The sequence below is a fragment of the Nakaseomyces glabratus genome, chromosome J (assembly GCF_010111755.1).
Source record: "Nakaseomyces glabratus chromosome J, complete sequence".
Taxonomy (NCBI): domain Eukaryota; kingdom Fungi; phylum Ascomycota; class Saccharomycetes; order Saccharomycetales; family Saccharomycetaceae; genus Nakaseomyces; species Nakaseomyces glabratus.
Window position 1 is genome coordinate 843648 of NC_088960.1, and position 19069 is coordinate 862716.

The 19069-nt window shown below is 38.6% G+C and overlaps 5 protein-coding genes across 5 annotated transcripts; 3 read left to right on the plus strand and 2 right to left on the minus strand.

Annotated features, from left to right (window-relative positions):
• Positions 1-220: 220 nt before the first annotated feature.
• PIK1 (1-phosphatidylinositol 4-kinase) lies at positions 221-3343 on the minus strand (the record flags this gene model as incomplete). The annotated part of the gene is made up of 1 exon (XM_448062.1): positions 221-3343. The coding sequence occupies one exon, from the start codon at positions 3341-3343 to the stop codon at positions 221-223; it is 3123 nt and encodes a 1040-aa protein (XP_448062.1).
• A 1349-nt stretch (positions 3344-4692) lies between these two features.
• On the minus strand, positions 4693-6486 carry GVI51_J08041 (amino acid permease; the record flags this gene model as incomplete). Its single annotated transcript, XM_448063.1, has 1 exon — positions 4693-6486. The coding sequence occupies one exon, from the start codon at positions 6484-6486 to the stop codon at positions 4693-4695; it is 1794 nt and encodes a 597-aa protein (XP_448063.1).
• Positions 6487-7644: 1158 nt separating this feature from the next.
• GVI51_J08063 (amino acid permease) lies at positions 7645-9363 on the plus strand (the record flags this gene model as incomplete). Its single annotated transcript, XM_448064.1, has 1 exon — positions 7645-9363. One exon carries the CDS (start codon positions 7645-7647, stop codon positions 9361-9363), a length of 1719 nt encoding a protein of 572 aa, XP_448064.1.
• Positions 9364-10519: 1156 nt separating this feature from the next.
• On the plus strand, positions 10520-16216 carry BNI1 (formin BNI1; the record flags this gene model as incomplete). The annotated part of the gene is made up of 1 exon (XM_448065.1): positions 10520-16216. One exon carries the CDS (start codon positions 10520-10522, stop codon positions 16214-16216), a length of 5697 nt encoding a protein of 1898 aa, XP_448065.1.
• Positions 16217-16666: 450 nt separating this feature from the next.
• On the plus strand, positions 16667-18925 carry SEC2 (guanine nucleotide exchange factor SEC2; the record flags this gene model as incomplete). Its single annotated transcript, XM_448066.1, has 1 exon — positions 16667-18925. One exon carries the CDS (start codon positions 16667-16669, stop codon positions 18923-18925), a length of 2259 nt encoding a protein of 752 aa, XP_448066.1.
• Between the last annotated feature and the right edge of the window lie 144 nt (positions 18926-19069).

Below are 19069 nucleotides of genomic sequence, written 5' to 3' on the forward strand. Positions count from 1 at the left end.
CAGATGGTGAATCTCTGGCTCTTTAATTATTCATTATATATGCATTATACAAAATGGCATCACTTGTTTAACTACGTAGCAAAAATTTGTTCTTGAACATCCATTATTAAATTATATTATATGCATTAAAATATTATTGATTGTCCAGTCTATTTATATTAACTTATTGAGTGTATCAAAAAACGAGTAGTACGGTATAGGTGACCAAAAAAGCATGTATTTAACTATAAATACCTTGGGTTAGTAATTGGAATTGGTCATATAGTCTTGTGTAGATATTACCAAGTGATCTACCAATCAAGAAGTTATCCACAAAGGCATCAGTTTCTTCTTCAGTTAACTCAAGGTGGAAACGTTGCTTTAATTGAATACTAGTCTGTTGGCCAGCGTTGAAGCAAGGTTGCATGTTATCTTTTTGCATGATCTCACACATTGAGACAATCTGATCAGCATACTTCCTAAGGGCTTTAAATGAATCTTTTGTCAATTGAACAAACTTCTTATATGGAGCCCCGTCGAGACCGCCCAGCAGCTCAACATATTCATAAGTCAGCTTGAAAGGTGCTGCCTCAAAGTTAACAGAACCTGGAGAGTTGGATAGCATGAAACCAAAATCAATATGACTAACATGGCCTTCGTTATCTATCATAATGTTACCATTGTGCCTATCTTTAATTTGGAGTAAGTAACAAATGATTGAGTATGCTGCCAAAGAGCTAGCAAAATTATCTTGTGCCCTCTTGAACTTAAATCCTTCAGGGTCACCAAACATTCTCAAGTAATGATCTTTTAAAGTTGCTATACCTCCATTGGCATCTAATTCACCGTCTTCTATCATTTTTTTACTTAACGCCTTCTTAATACTATGAACAGACATAGCATTTGTGATAGTTTCCACTAGACCAGTATTAGCACTAGTTATTAAAATTTTCATCCTTTTCACCCATACATCAACACGTTCGCTTGTCCAAATTTGTGCCATTGCTTGGATTAGCTGGCATGCAAATGCTTCTTGCCTCAAATCATCACCTGTTTTGGCAATAACGGAGCACAAATCCCAGTTTTCTAAATGGCCATATTCGGAAGTTTTCCTAATTCGTTCTTTCTTTGTTGCCCAATCTTCTCCCAGATAAGAACTGCTAATACCGGCAGTTATTAGATCGTTTTCAAGCTTACGTTCACCAGCTTTACCGTGAAGATTTTCAACATCCTTGTATCCAAATCTATCTTGAACTTCCTTCATGGAAGCAATAATCTGGGCTCTAATTTGATTTGTAGTTTCGGATAGCTGTTGGGGAGATTGATCTAGCTGAGCCAGCATTACTGCTGAAACTCTCATCTGGTCAGCTAAGTCATCGGTCTGACTCTTGAAACTATCAGATAAATTGTTTCCTTGATTGATGAATTCTTGCATTGTACTTGAAAAGTTAAGTTCTGGAGTTCGATCATGTGAATCTGTGGGTAATACTGGAACATTAGAAGCTCGTTTCAAAACAAGTGAAGATCTGTAGGCTTCTGCATCACTTAGATTCTTTACTCTAATCATGGACATGTCACCCAGATCCTCTTCTTTTAAGAGATTTACACTTGAATTAGATTTCGAAGTATCCTCACCAGGGGTTGAAGATGCATGACGACTATTTTTAGAGGGTATAGCATCTGTGCTAGAGAATATTGTATCTTCATCAAATTTCTTTCGGTTCTTAGTAATGTAATTCAGGTCAAAAATTAGATTACTATGATTATTCCCCTTTTTGATTATCTCCTCATTTTCTGGAGTTGTCGGATCAAAGTCAAATTCATCGCGTAAATATTCGATTAATAATAAATATGGAACTTTTTCGGCAGAGTTTAGCACTTGAGCTTCATTGGCTGTGATTAATACTAGTTTATGAAGCTTTCCCTTTTTATTCGGTGGAAGTAAAGTTGGAATATCTACACAAGCAGGTAAATCTCGATTCAGTAGTGACAGTTCGGCTCTTAATGCACTTAATCTAGCTTCTGTAGGAACTTGAGCCAAACTCCTAGATATTGTCTCTAATGCAATTGCAAATTGTGTTTCACATCTAAAATAATTGGCCTTTAGCATTTTGATCTTTACAGTGGTAGGAATTTTTGATGGATCTAATTCCTTAAATCTCGAATCAGTATTTGTATAGTTTCTAGTAGCGTCGTGCTTGACACTCTGGGAATGTGATCTGCTTAAACCTCCAGAAGACTTTGCTAAGGAAGTATAAGATGAGCCTGAGTTACGAGGCTTATTTCCAATCAAATCTGGCATAGACGATATGAACCTGTCTGTTTTCATAGGGATTCGCGATTCACTGTCAGTTTCTTCATCACTTTCATCAGAGTTTTGCCCTGTATTTGTCTGTGAAACTCTAGGTGATTCTTCAGGCGAAGAAACAGCATCGAAACCTCTTAATCTTTGTGGCTTCGATGTTCCTAAGGTTCTGATAGATGTATCAGTTGATGTTCTTTGCATACCATCAGTTGGTCTAGTTTTCCTTTTAGGCATTCTAATCGATGTAGATATTCTCTCTTCGAACACTTTTTGGCCCACATTGTCAACCATATCAAAATCTAGATTAATTTCTGTACTCTTGCTCTTACGAAACATTACGTCTTCCTTTGTTGTAGTTGGATTGATGATATCAACAGGGGCTGCTTGTGTAATATGTTTCGTTTTCTTTTTATGAGATTTGTTGTGAAGTGTATTTTTTAAAGTCATATTTCTTGTAAAGTCTTTCATTAAATTCTTAGCTAGTTTGAAAACATATGATTTTTGTCTTCTACCTTGTGATCTAACTAATGGTTCTATTGATTCTGCAAGTTGTGGGAGCGCCATACAAGAAAAAACCATTGAAGACATGACTAATGCAGGTGCGACGTTTTCGTGCATCTTCGTTTTCTTTTCAATCTCGCTTACATCCGTACTAAATAGGTTAGCTTGTAAGCTATTCAGCACTCTTCTTGCAACTTGAAAACCATAGGATTCAGGGTCTGTGGATAAATCGGTCAATAATGCCTGTAATTGCCAAAATGTCAGAAGTGCAAAATGGGGATTCTCTGTCCTTAGCTTCAGTAAAAGATCCTCTAGAGCCATTGATTCAGTCTCTATTGTCAACAAGATTTGAACCAATTGAGGAATATAAAACTGTAATTCACTGTGGGGGAAGTTTTCTAATCTTTGACAGAGAAAAAAATGAATACCAATGTTGTTCGCATTCTTGCACAAAAGTTCAATGCACCTGTGTACATTAAAAGTTGGCGAGTTAACAGCTTCTATCACTTCCTCTGAGGCTTGGTTTTGGTTTTTTGGCCTGTTCTCTATAATATTCATTGTGTGTTGGAATTGTTAAACTCGGCCCAGATTTATAGTTATAATAGTGTTTGAAAATTAAACAAAAATATTAGAATGAGTTCAAAATGTACTCAAATGAATCATAAATGAATATGAGTTGGGAGTAGGGGTTGTTATTTTAGAGACTATCGATCAACCTCAGTACTGGGTTTGAAATTGATCCTTAACTAAAAATCTAAGTGGCTAGTTTCTAAGGTTAATTCAAAATAGAACACCTTATGACAAATGCAGAAATTTGAAAATAGTAGTGATAAGACTCAAATGAGATAGTGATATCTTATTCGAATCAATTTAGCAAATATCAATACTAAATCCGACCTGATTACTTTTATATTCTCAGGTAACAGTATCTCGGTCACTGGAGAAAATATCTAGTTTAAACAGTGCTGCAGAGTTGGCAACCGCTGTGTGGTCAAATGTTGCTTTCTTGTTCTCAAAACAATAGCTATAATGGGGTCTTTACTGGGACCTAAGTTTTGCTGTTTGGTTCCTTTATTATTTTTTTTTTCAAGTTTGTTGTTGGATGTTTCTTCAACATCGCGCATTTTACAAGGCGAAAACCAGAGAAGGGGACAAAAATTCGCTTTCGGAAGTAAATGCCCTCATGAAAACATATAGTAAGGTATCACGTGAAGTAGGTTCTACATAGTTGTATAATGTTTGATAGACATTAATATTTAGTATAGGAGTATATCTTTTGTCTTGGAGTTTCCGTTATGTGGTGTGCAGTGAACTATTGGAGATCTTATAGTTTAACTAGAGTTAATAAAGTATGTAAAAAACAGGTACGCATTTTAGGTTGTCTGACAACTATGTAGCAAAGTTATGTCTATAGGGTGAAATTCTCAAATCAATCTGTTTGACACATTTTAGTTAAAACTTCTTTTGGAACATAATAGATTATCAATACTATAAACTAAAGAGAATGATATTTTGATTTAAACATGTTTTATGCAGAATATAGAAATAGGTTAATAAAAATTTAGCATATTTGATTTTATTTAAAAAATGCAATGTGCTTAGAAGTAGACATGGCATAGAAAACAACAGAAAAGTGAGCTGAAGTAGTTTCATGGATCTAAGCGAGTTCGAATATCCTGAAAAGCTAGGTCTAGAATCTTTGCCCATTCTTTTGGAAAGAAATGAAAAATGAAGGAAATAGTATGAATAGAAGGAAATTAGAAGAAAAAAAAACTGAAAAACATCGAGCATGAGTAGTGTACAACGCCAGTTACATTAGTAAACTGTTAATATGCAATAAAAAAGAAACATTAGAGAGATAAAGAATTCATGTTTGGAAAGGTAAAAATTATGCAACAATTTTTTTTTTAAGCGACTGCGGCCCAGAACTTCTCCCACAGGTTCTGAGGTTCGTCGTCTTCCCACACAATAGCATCAATTTCTCTTCTATCACTATCAATGTCGATGTCTTCTAACTTCCATAAGAATCTGCATCTGTAGTACAATTGGCAACCAGCGAATAACACGACCAGCAGTATCAAGGAGATGTAAGCGGTAAAGAATTCTGACACGTCAAACTTAGGAGCGAAGGCTTGGAAACCTTGGATGAAGATAATAACGGTAACGAAGAAAGAAGCGTAGTAGGCACCCCAAGGCATGAACTTAGCCTTGAATGGTAGGTCATCTCTGGAGATACCACGGAACTTCAATGCTTGCATGAATCTGATGTGAGCCAAGGAGATGAATAACCAAGCACATAGACCAGCCAGAGTGGAGATATTGATCAGCCAGTTGAAAGCGGTGTTGGCGTTGTGGTTAACAACCAAGAAAGCCAGTAGACCCAGCAAAGCTGTGCAGATCACACCCAGGTATGGGACACCGTGGCGGGTCACGTAGGCAAATTGCTTTGGAGCGTTGCCGCTTTGGGCCAAGGCGTAAAGGACACGGGAGCCGACGTAGACGTTGGAGTTAGCTGCTGAGATGACGGTGACTAAGACGACCGCGTTGAAGATATCTGGTAGTACTTTTGTACCTGCGTTTTGGATAGAGATGACAAATGGCGAAGATGCGATGACGGCGGAGCTTGCTGACAGACGAGGGTCGTTGTATGGAACCAACAGGCCGACGAAGAACAAGGACATGATGTAGAAGAGCACGATTCTGAAGACCACTTTGTTGATGGCTCTTGGCACGGACTTTCTTGGGTTTGCGGCTTCACCGGCGGTGATACCGACCAGTTCAGTACCTTGGTAAGTGAACGCAGCGTTGATCAATGACGAGACCCAGCCCAAGAATCTGGCTTCTCCCAGGTCTGACGAGATGATACCGGCGCCCATGGCACCAGGGTTACGCCAGTAACGGAAGCCGATAGGGCCCTGGTGGGATCCACCGCACACGATGATCAGGGCGTATATCAAGTAGCCGACGATGGCGATGACTTTGATGGATGCGACCCAGAACTCGAATTCACCGTATATTTTCACTGGGAAGAAGTTCATCAGTGTGATCAGGACCCAGAAGATACCGATCCAGGCGGCCAGAGGCACTTTAAAAGTCCAGTACTGGATGACCTGGCCGATGACGGAGACTTCTACTGCGTAGGTGATGGCCCAGTTGAACCAGTACATGTAGCCGTTAGCGACACCGAATGCAGGCGACAGGAATCTCTTTGAGAAGACTGTGATGGAGGAAGTGACGGGGATGAAAGTGGCCATTTCACCCAGGGACTGTGTGACGAAGTAGATGATGGTACCCATGAAGATGTACGCGATCAGAGCGCCCACGGGGCCCGAGTTGGACAGCGGCGTGGAGATACCGACGAACAGACCAGTACCGATAGTACCACCCAGGGCGATCATACCGATGTGTCTCTGTTTCAACGCACGCTTGACACGAGTGTCGTGCACCTCTGCTTCTTCGGCATCCTCGTCCTCCATAGACGTGGGTATGCGCGACCTAGAGAGCGTATGTGTCAGCGAGATGGTATCGTCGAACCCTGTAGAGCCGGTTTTCTTCTTATGTGTGGCCTCTGTGGCGGAGTAGAACTTCTCGTTATCGTAGCGGGATGGTATAATTTCTATGTCTTCGGAAGCATGAGAAGTCGAGGCGGAAGCCTCGTTCTTCTCATTCTTCTCATTCTTCAATATATTCCTGAACTTCATTGGGTTCTTGGTTCTTTATTGGTCTTGCATGAGAGTTAGTTTCCTAGTATATCAAAGCTTATATATATAGCAATGATCCCAGTGAAAAAAATTTCATTATTGGGGGGGTTGGTCAGAGGGTGAGCAATAGGCAGGGTGTGACAGAATCCCGACGGTAGTGACAAATTAGCTGTGGGATTTCCGGCAAAAGCGATGGGATAGTGATGCGTTCGATAGATACTTGTACAGAGACGAGGAGACGAAGAGACGAGAAGAAAAGAGAAGAGACAAAAGTCGCAGAGACGTAGACGAAGACGGAGACGGAGACGGACCTTCCCAAGTACGTAATTTCCTCGAGGAATTGGATGGGAGATAAGGGTTGTGGATGGGAAGGGACAGGCGATGGTGCGGGGGGGGAGAGGCAAGAAACCTTCCATATTCTGTCTGGATGTGGGACAGATAAGATGGCAATGAAATGTGGTAGAAGCCTGTGCTGTGCTGTCTGTGGTGTGCTGTGCTCTGCTGTGCTGTGCTGTAGGGGCAAATGAAAAGAAAGAAGGAGGAAGCGATCGGCGTACTTTGCTTAATACGTACCGAGAACAAGACACAGAATACACAGAAGAGACAGAATACACAGAGAATACACAGAATACACAGAATACACGGAGCGAGCTGAAAAAAGCAATTTTTTAATCGGGAATCGTGAATCGTGAATCTGGGAAGGGAGACGATCTCTGCAGGGAATGGAGCCAGGCAGTGAATTTAAGGAAGCGGGAAACCAAGAAACTGCGCACGCGCACACAGAAGATCATATACAACACTGAGATGCTTGCGCAGTGATGAAAGAAAAGGCTGGAAAGTGGAAACAATAAGTGACAAGCAAAAAGTGAAAGGGAAAAAAAAAAGCAATTTTCAATGGAATTGATAATATGTGATATGGCAAGAGGTGAGTTTAAAAGGAAAGTAAAACTATAATACACAAAGGAAGAAAAAAATTTTAATGGAAGGGATCATTTAAAGGAAAGTGCCCCTCATCTCATTAGACATATATGAATTGGAGTAACGATCAATATATAAACCTCTGACTCCTGTACCGATAGGGAGAAAAAGACTTGGTAGGCAAACCTAACACATTCAAAGCATAACAAGCATACCAAAAAAAAAAAATAAAACTTAAGAATGGAAATAGGTCCTAGCGATTTGAAAGAGAAGTCGGTAATACAGGATATCGATACGATCATAGATGGCAATGACAGCGATAGTCATAACAGTAACACTGGTGAGCTAGGGCGTCGGAAGCGGAAAACCTCCGTTTCTTCTACGCAGTACGAAGACTTGGCCACGGAGAAAGATGAATTGTTGGAACACCACGATGTGAAGAGGTCGCTTAAACAGAGACACATTGGTATGATCGCCTTGGGTGGTACCATTGGTACGGGTCTTTTCATCGGTATTGCTACGCCGTTGGCCAATGCGGGCCCTGTGGGTGCGCTGGTTGCTTATTTATTCATGGGAACCGTTGTCTTCTCAGTGACGCAGTCCCTGGGTGAAATGGCTACTTTCATCCCAGTCACTTCCTCTTTCTCCGTTTTCGCTCAGAGATTCTTGTCTCCAGCATTGGGTGCTGCAAACGGTTACATGTACTTCTTGTCCTGGTGTTTCACATTCGCTTTGGAATTGTCCGTGGTTGGCCAGATCATCCAGTTCTGGACTTTTAAAGTGCCATTGGCAGCTTGGATCAGTATTTTCTGGGTGCTCTTGACTGCGTTCAATATGTTCCCAGTTAAGTTTTACGGTGAGTTTGAATTCTGGATCGCTTCTATTAAAGTCCTCGCACTGATGGGTTTCCTAATTTACTCTCTATGTATAGTGTGTGGTGCTGGTAAGACTGGTCCTATCGGTTTCCGTTATTGGCGTAACCCTGGTGCTATGGGCCCCGGTATCATCTCATCTAACACTGGTGAGGCAAGGTTTTTGGGTTGGGTTTCATCGCTGATTAACGCTGCATTCACATATCAAGGTACTGAACTGGTCGGTATCACCGCCGGTGAAGCCGCAAACCCAAGAAAAGCAGTTCCCAGAGCGATCAGAAAAGTCCTGATCAGAATCTTGCTCTTCTACATTGGTTCTTTGTTCTTTATCGGATTGACTGTCCCTTACAACGATCCTAAGCTGACTAGTACCGATTCTTACGTCTCCTCTTCTCCTTTCATCATTACAATTCAAAATGCGGGAACAAGAGTACTGCCACATATCTTTAACGCTGTCATTCTGACTACTATCATCTCAGCAGGTAACTCAAATGTTTATGTTGGATCTCGTATTCTGTTCAGTATGGCAAAGAATGGTCTAGCTCCAAAGTTCTTGGCCAAGACTACTTTGCAAGGTGTTCCATATTTATCTGTCCTTGCTATTTCTGCATTTGGTTCATTGAGTTATATGGAGTTGTCCACTGGTGGTGCCAAGGCCTTCAATTGGTTGTTGAACATTACAGGTGTGGCCGGTTTCTTCGCATGGCTGTTAATCTCTTGCTCTCACGTTAGATTCATGCAGGCATTGAAACATCGTGGTATCTCAAGAGATGATTTACCTTATAAAGCGCTATGGATGCCATGGTTGGCTTATTACGCCATTTTCTTCATGGTTGTTATAATCTTGATTCAAGGTTTTACCTCCTTTGCACCTCATTTCAGCGGCAGAGATTTCGTTGCTGCATACATCTCGGTGGGTTTGTTCCTGGTTTTCTGGGGCTTCTTCCAAATCTACTTCAGATGCAGAATAATATGGAAACTAGAAGACGTTGATATCGACACAGACCGTAGAGAAATTGAATCTGTGGTCTGGGAAGATGATGCACCAAAGACACTTTGGGATAAGTTTTGGGACTTTGTTGCCTAAGTGGCTCAAATGAGCAATATATCATGAACTTTTTCTTTTTTTGATGACTAATCCTATATTTGTAACTACTCTTTTTTTGGTGCTATTATTCTTTGTTCTTCAGTTCTTCTTTTTTTAGTGGCATGTGACTACTGCTAGAAAGTATTCATCTGTCATTTTAATGATTCTCGTATTATTAATACTATTTTTATTTTACTTTATGCATTCTAACCAGTTTTCTATTTCGGACTAACAGTTTCCTTCCACATTTTCCACCCGAATTTCGACTCGTTCACGATATCGTTCATACATTCTTAGCATAAGCATAGTGTGCATAAACATCTGAATAGAGGTCGCGAGCTCTATCTGTAGATGACAAGCAGTTTGCACTTGTAATACATTACAAATATTTTCCGGTTAAAAATCTATTGTGTTGAATTGCAAACTTATTAACACATTCACCTACCACATTAAATTATGTATGCTCCTACTATTTATAAATATTATACAGATGTTATAAAATACCAAGACACAGTCAACTTTAGAAGCCTTTTCTACAGCATTTTAGCCTCCTCGTTCCCGCTATCAATGTATACATTACCACTCGAAGCTAATCAAATATCAACTATCGTATTTTAATATCACTATCAACGGGTTTTGCTGTCTCTTTCCTAATTGTGCAATGCAATTTTCCATTTGTAGCGTGTGAGTGTTTTTTTGTCACTGCAAAGGGACTTCTTGGGAAACAAAGAGGATAATTACGTCAAGTTGAATGAGGTTTATGGAAGTGTTAGGCAAGGAGCCGTAAATCAATCTCAGATTTTAATAGAACTTTCGCATACAACTTGAAACACTTTTTTTGCTTGCAAGTGTTTGGAACAGAGACAGCTTGTGTTACGTTTGGTACAAGTAATTTACTGTGGCTAACTTCTGAAAGCTGTTGATTCTCGAAAGCAACGAGTCTCATAGTATTTGGACTGTTGTCAGTTTTCTGGAAAAAAAGAATCAATTGGAAACATAGGATACTATTGAAGAACAAAAAAGAACACGATTGGCTCTTTGACTACTTTACTGTTGGTAACCAAGTGAATCAAGTGAATCAAGTAGATAAAGGACATAGTAACAACTACAGCCACGTTACAACAGTCTGTATCAAGAATACCCTATTTCAGTAGAAATGTTGAAAGGATCCAACTCGAAGTCTTCAGATGGATCAGGGAGTGGGTCTAATTCTGGTTTATTTCAGAACTTAAGAAGACTAACCACAAAGGATAGAGACAACAGAAATAAAAGCCCTAAGCGGACCTCTCTCGATAATGATAATATTTCCCAGAGAAGCACAAAGAATATTAATGTATCACAGGCAGTTTCGTCGAGACATGGATCTATTGACCAGTCAAGACCACTTAACAAGAAGTCAACACTGAATTCACAAAATTTGTCTCAATATGTTAACAACGGGAAGGCACTGAGCCCTGAGTCTGGCTCTAATCATCATAGAACAGATTCCACACAATCGGGATTTAAGTACTCATACTCAAGGAGATCTTCAGGGCAGGTCTCTATGGCTCCTAGCAGTATGGGTAACATAAACTTAACTCGTCACAATACCAATACTAGCTTTTCATCGGCTAGTGTTCTTTCCCATGGTTCTATAACAAATTTATCACGTTTCATGACACCAGATGGGAAAATAAATTTGACCATGCCCTCTGATCCATATGAAGTGGAATCTTTGTTTGAGGACATCATGTACAAACGAAATATCCTCCAAAGTCTCCCTCAGGAAAAACAAAACGAACTTATGAGTTATAGTATTGAGAAAAAATGGCTTATTGTCAAACAAGACTTGCAGAATGAGTTTAAGAGGATTAAGGCGTCAAATAAGGGTGATAGCAGAACAGGTATGTCAATGCCAGATTTAGGTTCTGATCCCAGTAATTCTGTTTCACCTCCGGGACCAATTTCATCTTCTGGTTCTTCCATATTCTCTAGTGACGTAACAAGTACAGCACCATCCACATATAGCCGTTCCGGAAAGAAGAATATACCAATCAGTAAGCCAATAGCTGCAACATCTACCGAATTATACCATATTGCAGAAAGAAACACTAGCTCGTCAACAATCCAATCCGATAAAGCGAACAGACCGCCAATTCATTATGTAAAGAAAATCGTAGATGACAAACTGAGCAAAGATGAGATGAAAGATTTATGGGTTACGTTGCGAACAGAACAACTAGATTGGGTAGATGCTTTTCTTGAAAATCAGGGACACATTGCTATGGCTAATATTTTGATGAAATCGATATACAAGACCACACCCAAAGATAAAGTTTCAGAGCCTTTGCTCGATAAAGAAAATGCTTTTTTCAAGTGTTTTCGTGTGTTAGCGGTATTGTCGCAAGGGCTGCATGAATTTACAATACACTCCTTAATGACTGATACAATTGCACAAGGTCTATTTTCTGGTAGGCTTGCAACTAGGAAAATGGCTACTGAAATATTTGTGTTCCTATTAGAAAAGAAGAATAAGAAGCGTTTTGAATCAGTACTAAGCTCTTTAGATAAAAACTTTATAATTGGGCAGAACTCCCATATGAATGAGAGCTATAAGAAACTACCACAATACTTTACACATTTGACTTCAAATAGTAATCTGAAAGTCATTCAGGCTTGGTTATTTGCGGTAGAGCAAACTCTAGATGGTCGTGGTAAAATGGGATCATTAGTTGGAGCCTCTGAGGATTATAAGAACGCCGGTGGGGAGAATGCAATATTAGAGTACTGTCAATGGACAATGGTATTTATTAATCATTTATGTTCAAGTTCTGAAAATATAAATCAAAGAACATTGTTAAGAAGAAAACTTGAAAATTGTGGTATTTTAAGGATAATGAACAAAATCAAGTTGCTGGATTATGAGAAAGTTATCGACCAAATAGAGCTCTATGAGAATAATAAGCTTGACGATTTCAATGCACTTCTAGAAAGTAATAAGAAAAATATTAATGTTGATCTCCAGGATCCCGTATCATTGATGAAAAATCTTCTTGACGCATGTAAAGGTACAGAAAATGAAAAAACACTGGTATCACTAGTCCAGCATATATTCTTGCCCACTTCAAAGCTATTAGATGAAAAACAAGATCCAAACAAGGTTACAAAACAATTGAAACTCATGGACTCATTGGTAACTAATGTAAGCGTGACCAGCACAGAAGAAGGTTCAAACGTGAATATGGCTATTCAACGTTTATATGATTCAATGCAGACCGATGAAGTAGCTAGGAGAGCCATATTAGAAAGCAGAACATTAACCAAGAAATTAGAGGAAATGGAAGCTGAACGAGATATGTTAGTTGAAAAGTTATCAAAAGCAGAGCATGGACTGGTTGGACAGTTAGAGATGGAAGTTAAGGAACGTGATAGAATTCTTGCAAAAAATCAAAGGGTGATGAAACAGCTGGAGTCAGAGCTAGAAGAACTAAAGAAAAAGCATTTATTGGAAAAGCATGAACAGGAAGTAGAATTAAGGAAGATGTTAACAATTTTGAATTCACGACCGGCAAAAACAAAAGAGCAGAAAAAGAAGATTGGCTCTATAGAAGCCTCAGAAAAAGAAGATTTACAGAGAGCTCTCCAGAGTGGCCTTCAGAAAGCGAAGAAAGACTTCAAGGATGACTCCAAAAAGTTTGGTATGACCATTCAGCCAAATCAAAGGCTGAAAGTGTTACGTATGCAGATGGAAAGTATTGAAAATGAGGCTCGTAAATTGGAAATGACAAATTTTGCAGAATACGAGAAGAAAGGGCTCAAACCGCCTGCAAATGTGCAGAAGAAGAGCAAACCGATTTCAGAACTGAATAAAGAACAGAGAATTCAAAAACTAAATGAATTGAGGGATAAATTGAGGAGAATTCAAATGGAATCTAACGATGTATCCAAATTCAATGTAGATGAAAGAGTGAATGAGCTATTTAATGATAAAAAGAGAACCGCACTACAAAGACTCAAGGAACTGGAAACTAAGTATAAAGGGTTTGGAATAGACTTCAAAGTGGAAGATTTCACCCATGAGTCTACAGATTCTAGTAATGAAGGATATTCTAGTTTGGATCCTAAAGTTTATCAGGACAAACTAGACGAAATAACAAAGATTTCAGAAGAGCTTCTGCAGCAAAAGAATGAACTAGAAACAACTCAGACGTCAAGTTCTGAGTCAAACTCAGACTCCGAATCATCTTCAGATTCTGATGATAGTATGGAGGATGCTTTAACGAACAACAAGGATATAAATGGCACAAGTTCTAACGTGTCTGATCTGGCATCAGGTTCATTTTTAGACACTTTAACTCAAAAATATGGAACTGGTCAAGCAGAGCCAATTCAGTCTCCAGTTGGCCATTATTCTAATAGAAATGAAAAGTCTTTTGTGGACCGAATGAAGCGTAACTCTCGTGTGCCATCTTATGTTGAAGAATTGTCAAAGAAGATGAGGGGAAATAAGGATCATGAATTTGAGGAGGATGACCATAAAAATGGCAATCAATCATCTGACGATTTTGATTCTGAAAGCAAAACCAATATGGATCAAGATCAGTTATTAGCAACCTCCGCGGTATCACCTACAACTTCAGCTCCCCCACCACCACCTCCTCCAATGCCTGCTGGGCTATTTGGCGCTAATAATGACAACAATACTGGTGATTCTGATGCGATATCCGTTTCAGGAACGCCTGCTCCACCTCCACCACCTCCACCACCTCCATTTTTGAAAGACTCATCACCAATTCCACCACCACCAATGCCAACCATGTTAACGCCCTCAGAGTCAACTACATCTCTGTCATCTATTCCACCTGCACCACCAATGATGACCAAGGACTCTAAAAAGAAGGTTGTTTCTTCGCCTCTACTTCCTCAGTCCCCATCATTGTTTGAGAACTATCCCCGTCCACAGAAGAAATTAAAGCAACTACATTGGGAGAAGGTGGAATCTACTGACAATTCAATTTGGGGATCGCAGAAAGCAGAGAAATTTGCTGATGATTTGTATGAAAAAGGTGTTCTATCTGAATTAGAGAAGGCATTCGCTGCAAGAGAAATAAAGAGCTTAGCTACAAGGAAGAAAGAAGATTTACAAAAAATATCATTTTTGTCACACGATATATCGCAACAATTTGGTATTAACTTACATATGTATTCTAATCTGACTGTTAACCAATTTGTTGAAAAAGTTCTGAAGTGTGAGAGGGATTTCATGAACACACCAAGTGTTATTGAATTTTTATCGAAACAAGAGATCGTAGAGGTCTCTACAAACTTGGCAAGAAACTATGCTCCTTATAGTACTGATTGGGAAGGTATCAAAAAGATCGAAGATGCCAAAGCTCCAGAGAAAGATCCAAATGAGCTTCAACGTGCTGATCAAATTTATCTTCAATTAATGGTTAACTTACAATCTTATTGGGCTTCTCGTATGAGGGCAATTAGGATGATAACTTCGTATGAAAGGGAATATAATGAGTTACTGGCAAAACTTCATAGAGTAGACAAAGCTGTCGGATCTCTGCAAGGCTCAGATAACCTAAAAAACATCTTTAATGTTATTCTTGCAGTGGGTAATTTTATGAATGACTCTGCTAAGCAAGCTAAAGGTTTCAAATTATCAACTCTACAAAGATTAACATTTATAAAAGATGCAGACAACAGTATGACTTTCTTGAATTATGTTGAGAAAATTGTCCGGTCTAACTATCCAGAGTTTAACAACTTTTTAATTGAATTGGAACCAGTTTTAGAAGTTGTGAAGGTTTCAATAGAGCAATTGGTAAACGATTGTAATGATTTTGTACAGGGTATTAACAATGTTGAGCGTTCTATTGAGATTGGTAACTTGAGTGACTCTTCTAAGTTTCACCCATTGGATAAGGTGTTGCTAAAAGTATTGCCTAATTTATCGGAGGCAAGGAAAAAGGGAGAACTACTTGCTGATGAAATGAAACTAACAATAATGGAATTTGAACAAATTATGCAAACTTACGGTGAAGATTATGGCGATAAATTTGCTAAGATATCTTTTTTCCAGAAATTTGCAGACTTCATTGCAGAATATAAGAAGGCACAAGCCCAAAATATTAAGGTTGAAGAGGAAGAAGCAGCATATGAAAGACATAAAAAAATGGTTGAAGAACAACAACGGAAAGCACAAGAGGATGCTAGCAAGTTGAATGAGAATAGTTCTCAGACAGGGAATAGCGATGAGGAGGAGGAATCGGAAGATAGGCGTGCTGTAATGGATAAATTGCTAGAACAATTAAAGAATGCGGGACAAGTGAAAACTGATCCAACATCTGCAAGAAAAAGAGCTTTATTGAGGAAAAAGATTCACAGCAGTGAAGAATCAGAGTCCAGTCCATTGGCTGAGATGCAGGTTGGCGGGGACTCTTTAATTTATTCACCTGATGCTAAGGAACAAATCGAACTTGAAATTCACATGGCATCACCAACACCAAAAACTAAAGAAGATGGTAAATTGGGGACAGGTGAAAACAGTAATGGAGAATCGCCATTGAAAAAAATCAATGAAGATGAAGAGATAGGTGACAGAGCTAAAACCCTTCTAATGGAATTAAGAGGAAGTGATGCATTAATGGATAGGAACACTGCATTGGATGAGCACAAAGAAAGATTGCGTGCACGTAGAAAGAGAACAGATAGTAATAAAATCCCAAGCAGTAATAGATTGAAATTTGTGGATGAAAAGAGCCCAGATGAAGAGCAAGAAGAAGTTTCATCTAGCTCGATATCAACAACAGGCATAGTTACTGCTCAAGAAAGTCCTGTGCAAATCGATGAAAATGAGGATTGAATTGTATCTTCATTCTTGCCTATATTAACTAATTAAAAAAATCTTTATTTTTGCATTGATAAATGACATATATATATACGTTTATTGCATATTAATATAATTTGCTAGTGAGCATTGTATTATATTTTAATATACTATACTCCAAAACCAGAACTTTTGAACTCGCTTCGTTTAAAAATCACAGAACACTAAATTATATAATTGAATCAAAACAAAGGGAAATCGAGTAAACTCAGTAAGTAGATCCTGCGATCACAAGTTTTTGACTTGGAGTAGTAATTGAACGAATTTCACACTGATAAGAATTGGACTAGTTTTATCTTGAAACAAGCTCTTCTGAGGAGAAAAATATTAGTGGTAGGATTCTGTTAAAATAGGGCATTATTATTAGAAGGCGAAACTAATCACACATTTAATTCATTGAATCATATTTTATCACATTACTCTCTCATGTCAGATCCTATCGAAGAATCTAACAGAATATCTGTTCAAGTGTCGACATTATCAACACAGCTTATTGAAAGTATTGATAGGCAGTCGGAGCTTGAGAAACGACTTCGAGACGCTCAAATTATTATTAATAAGCAAAAACATGTTATGCATGAATTCGAGACTTTGAAACAGAAGAATAAAGAGCTTTCAGATGGTCAGCAATCCTTTGAAGAAAAGATACGAGCTTTATCTGCACAGTTAGAAGAAGAGAAAAGTAAGCGTTTAGCAGCAGAAAAAGAGGTCGATAAATTAGGTCAAGAGGTCGAAGATTTAACTGCGTCATTGTTTGATGAAGCTAATAATATGGTATCTGATGCTAGAAGAGAGAAACATGATATCGAAATACAAAATAGCAGGTTACAAGAAACACTAAAAGAAAAGGACACTGTTCTAGAGACATTGAACCTGCAGTTGAAAAACTTGAAGAAAGTATTACAAACAGTCGACTCTGAATCTTCTATAAATGCAAATATAAGAAGTCCTATAAGTACTGAAAATAGTACTACAACATCAGCGTCAGGTAATAAGCTGACAAGGCGGCAATCCCAGTTATCAATTAGTCATAATGAATCACCTTTATTTTCTCCATACGTTACAACATTAAGATACGACCAGTCGCTTTATAATGAGTTTTTGAAGTTTTTAGCTGTTCTACCAAGTAGTTCTAGTTTGAAAGCAACATCTACAGAGTCTAAACTACTCAAGAGATTGGTGTCTGATGAAATTCAACCGGTATTAAAGATTGATAATGCTTCGGGAATAGGTTGGCTAGTAAGAAAGTCGTTGCTAACTTCTATGATGGAGGGGCAGGTCGTTGTGGAGCCATTGAGCGGTATAAATGAAGCATATCAACTGGGTTATGAAACAAAAGAACATGTTTCACAAAATGAAGGTGAAGAAATGCCACACATGTTTAATTTCCCATTAAATTCACCTCCTATTGCAGTTAGGGATCCATGTGCATTTTGTGCTGAGCAAAGAGATGATATTATTGAGCATGCACGTATGTACGTTATGAAAACATTCAATAAAGAAAATGATGGCTCTACAACAATAACAAATTCTTTCCCACTTTGTCATTGGTGTCTAATGAAAGTTAGACAAACTTGTGAGATCTTCGCATTCTTGAGATCGTTGAAGTTAGGTACTTGGCATTTGGAAAAAGTGACGTTAAATACTATCTCTAAAGGCGAGTCGCTCTCTAAGTTTTCAGAAGTTACTAAGTCTACAAACGGGTCTACTTCAAATGAGGAAAAGAAAAGCAACCGAAAGAGCTTTATACCATCATTACCAAAGGGCTCTCCTAAAAAGTCCTCCCCTGTCGTGGAGACCCACATAGATACAACAAAGGCTGGGCAGCCTACATCAAATATTCAAAGAGCGTGGGTACATTTGTGTAAATTGAGATCGATGCTACATTGGGCACACGTTGGTATATGGAACATGGAAGACTCCATATCACTCAAAATGGGGCCAATAACTGATCATCCAACCCATAGCCAGGAATTGTTGTTGCCTGTGTTGAGCGAAAGTGAGAGTCTGAATATGCTGGAGGAATATGTTCCTGCTAACGACTCAGAAAGTTTCAACTTAAAGAAGACAGAAACTTCTAATACATTCGACTTTGAGAAATCTTCTAATGACGCGGTTGATATCTCATCAAACCAAGATATCAACTCACAAACAAAAGTAGCGCCTGATGTCAACGAAAATTTGAAAGGACAGCCTTCAACGGGTGAAGCATCAACTATTGAGCCAGTTAACATTAAGGTCGATCCTGCAACGATAGGAGCTAATGTTGATGCTAAAAAAAAAAATGCAATTTCCGGTAATACTTTAGATACAGCAAAGGATACAGACAATCTCAGTAAAGATAAGATGGAAGCTAAAATGATAGAAAAAGATACAACAGAGGATAGCAAGAAGACTACTAAGTCTTCAAAGCGGACTTCCGAAATAATTGACCAATTGAACGATATTGGAAGTGATGCTAAAGAGTTATTTGGTACTGTTGAAGAATCTGGAAAGGAATCGCAAAGTGATGATAAACAATCAGACAAACACCTGAATTCTGATGAAACCAAAAACGGCGATGCCACCATGCCTAACGAGGATGATATGACTCTAGATGCAAAGGAGGTGATGCGTGGATTGAATGATGATGATGCGGATTCATCTAGTCTAGACAACTTTGATGATAGTAAAGAATTTCAGTAATAGCTTAAACGAAAAAACTCAATATATTTAGTGTTACAAAATTTTATTTTCTAATTACTTCTCGTAGTTGTTTAGTATCATTATTTTTTAGTATCAGTGCCAACTACTATGACATTAGGATTTGGGGTGTCATCATCGTGTAGC